The sequence below is a fragment of the Carlito syrichta genome, unplaced genomic scaffold, assembly GCF_000164805.1.
Source record: "Carlito syrichta isolate Samal-C Ts95f unplaced genomic scaffold, Tarsius_syrichta-2.0.1 Scaffold130664, whole genome shotgun sequence".
Lineage (NCBI taxonomy): Eukaryota > Metazoa > Chordata > Mammalia > Primates > Tarsiidae > Carlito > Carlito syrichta.
This window is the reverse complement of record NW_007074760.1, coordinates 32,890-35,917: the sequence shown is the minus strand read 5'-3', so window position 1 is coordinate 35,917 and position 3,028 is coordinate 32,890. Positions and strand designations below refer to the sequence as shown.

General features: G+C 55.3%; 1 protein-coding gene across 1 annotated transcript in view; it reads right to left on the bottom strand.

Annotated features, from left to right (window-relative positions):
• Positions 1-3,028, bottom strand: part of RFX1 (regulatory factor X1) — a gene marked incomplete at its 3' end in the record, with an annotated part of 29,726 nt that overhangs the window by 8,434 nt on the left and 18,264 nt on the right. The window contains 1 exon segment of the mRNA XM_021708107.1: positions 2,264-2,358. Coding sequence (XP_021563782.1) covers positions 2,264-2,358 — 95 coding nt within the window.

Here is a 3,028-nt window from a genome sequence, read left to right as displayed (position 1 = left end):
AAAAAAAAAAAAAACAACGGGCCAGGTGTGGTGGTGTGTGCCTATAGTCCCAGCTACTCGGGAGGCTGAGGCAGGAGGGTGGCTTGGATCCAGGAGGTTGGAGCCCTATGGTCCTTGCAGGAGGGAGCAACAAGGAGAGAGAGTGAAGGACAGCAGAGACAGACGTCGGATGCCAGGGTCCAGCTCTCGATTGCAGGGTCCTGCTCTGCACCTACCATACCGACACCAAGAGCACCCGAGCTGAGCAGAGTCCCCTTCTCTCGAGGTGGGGCCACAGCAGGCCCGCCCCTAGGCCCAGCCCAGTGCCCAGCATGCAACTCACGCTCCAAGACATTGCTTTGGTAGACACTTGCTGAGCAACGGAATCTATGAATGTGTGTGTCTCTGGCCAAGGCTTGGGGCTGGAGCTCCGACTGAGGGTGGAAGGCATCAGGCCGCGAGAGGGCTGAGAGCCTTGTGATGATCTACTGACTAAGGGTGGAAGGCATCGGGCTGGGAGGGAGGAATGGAAGATACAGCCAACAGCAGATGGGCCCCAAGACATCCGTGGCTCAGAAGAATCTGACAGCAACCATGAAGGAGATGCCACCACACACACCACAGTCATGGAGGCAGGAGCTCAAACAGAAACGAAGGAGATACGTGCCAGGGAAGCAGAAGGCCTGCCTGGCCTTGAGGCCTGGACTTGCATGTGGCTCTGCTTATAACGTGGCGGGGACCCTCGGGGCTGTACAGCCTCATCTTTGCACTGCCCTGCCTGGCCCTGCCAGCCAGGGTCCCCTGCACAGGGAAAACACTAGCTGTCCTGGAAACACAAGGATGGGGCCACATGAGAGCCCTGTCCCCATTCATGGACCCAAGTCTCGCCCTTTGGGGTCGGAGCACCATGACTCAGGAACCGAATAACTCACTCTGTGGACTAAGCCAATATCCCAGCACTGTGCCCACAAGGACAGGTGACAGGGATGAAAGAAAAAAATCAGACGAATGCAAAGAGAACCGAGTGAAACTTCTGGCAGCTAGGGCAACAACCATAGCTCTAGTCCTGAGGCTGTTTACTGTGGAGGGTCCCGGCAAGAGGGAGCCAGAGACGACAACAGCAGGCCTGGGACCTGGGACTACACATGGGGAGGGGAAACGCGGGGTCAGTCACACAGCGATGAGGAAGATGGCCATGACCTGCATGGGCATGTGGGAGAAGTGGAGGACACATGGCTTAGAGAAGAAATAAGGGACATGGTATGCCACCTCTATTTCTGAACAAAGAAAGGGGTCGAGTTTCTATTCTCAGAGTATCTCTGGCATGAAATAAAGAAACAGGTCACAGCATCCCTGCTAGGGTTGGGGTCAGGAGTGAAAGAGTTTTACTTTTCGCTGTTTAACATTCCCTATTATTCAAAAATCTTTATCTTGTAAAAAAAATTTTAAGAAATGTTCCACTCAGTGATCTATCACAGAAACAAAGAACAGAGTACCACATGTTCTCACTCATAAGCAGACCCTGAACATTTACCATAAGACAAGAAAGGGACTGGCAGTAGCGGGATACAGTGGGGGGGAGACACAACATCAATAAGGGTACTTGATCTCAAACCAGGCAAAGTGGGGACCAAAGGGAGGCCCAAACTTTACCTGTACATTGACCACTTGTACACTGAATCTTGAATTGTACCCCACATCTTCAAAATAAAATAAAATACAATAATGTTCTTTGTATCTGGGTGCAATGACTCATGCCTGTAAATCCCAGCACTTTGAGAGGCTGAGGCAGGAGAACTGCCTGAGCCCAGGAATTAGAGACCAGCCTGAGCAACATAGTGAGATCTCAACTCTACAAAAAATTTAAAAATTAGCCAGGTGCAGTGGTGCATACCTGTAGTCCCAGCTACTTGGAAGACTGAGGCAAGAGGAGCACTTGAGCCTAGGAGATCGAGGCTATGGCGAGCCGTGACCATGCCATTGCCCTCCACCCTTGGTGACAGAGTGAGATCCCAACTCAAAAAAAGAAAAAAAGGAAGGAAGAAAAGTTCTTTGCTAAAAGCCAGGCCCAGCTGACCCCAGAGCCCTGAGCTCTGCCAGGATGCCTCTGCTTGACCTTTTCCTGGTGGCTGCTTGCTGGTCCTAGGGCATGCCCACCCATCTGTCTGTCACCCGAGGCCTTGAAAGCTCGCTGGACTGCTAGGGCAAGGAGGGGGCCTAGTGTCCTGAGAGCCTAGGGAGGACCCAGGGCAGACCCGAACCCTCCCACCTTCCGCCAACTTACATGGCACTGGCTGTGTAGCTGGCATCGCTGCCCTCCACATACTGCACCTGGCTAGAGTACACGTGTGGGACGGGTACCTGCTGTAGCTGCTGCACCTGGGGTGGGAGAAGGGCAGTGGAGGGTCAGGGAGGGGGGCGACTCCTCTGCCCAAGAGGCTTGCCCAATGCCCGCTCCCCTCTTCTGGGCTCTCAGAACAACACACCCTGGACAGGGCCAGGGGCCAGGGGCCAGGGGCCAAGGAGTCAGGGAGAGCTGGCAAGAGAAGTCAGCATGCTCTGCTTGGGTGGGTGACACCAAGGGTGGACCTGATGAGCAGTGGAGGGGGCCCCAAACAAGGTCCTACAGGAGGCACGAGGACAGGACCCGACGCCAGGTGCAGAGCCAGGGACAGGGAGGAGGGTCGCTAGAGGAGAGACTGGAACAACAGGCAGAGCCTTGGGGGCGGGGCCTGAGGACAGCACCGGAAGTGAGGGGCGGAGCCTGGAGCACGTTTGGGACATGACCTGAACTACAGACGGAGCCTTGGGGGCGGGGCCTGAGCTCCCCACCTCCATCCCCCACCCGCGTCTGCAGGGGCGGATCCTGGGAACTGGCCCGGGCTGGGGGGTCAGAGGATGATCTCCAGACCGGCCCGCCAGGCGGAAGTGGGGGGATACAGGGTTCTGCGGGAAACTAAAGTGTAAGATGAGGTAGTAAGTGCTGATGGAGAAGCTGCATATGGCACGCAAAAGATCTAGGTAAGATCTTCTGATGATGGTGGCTAGG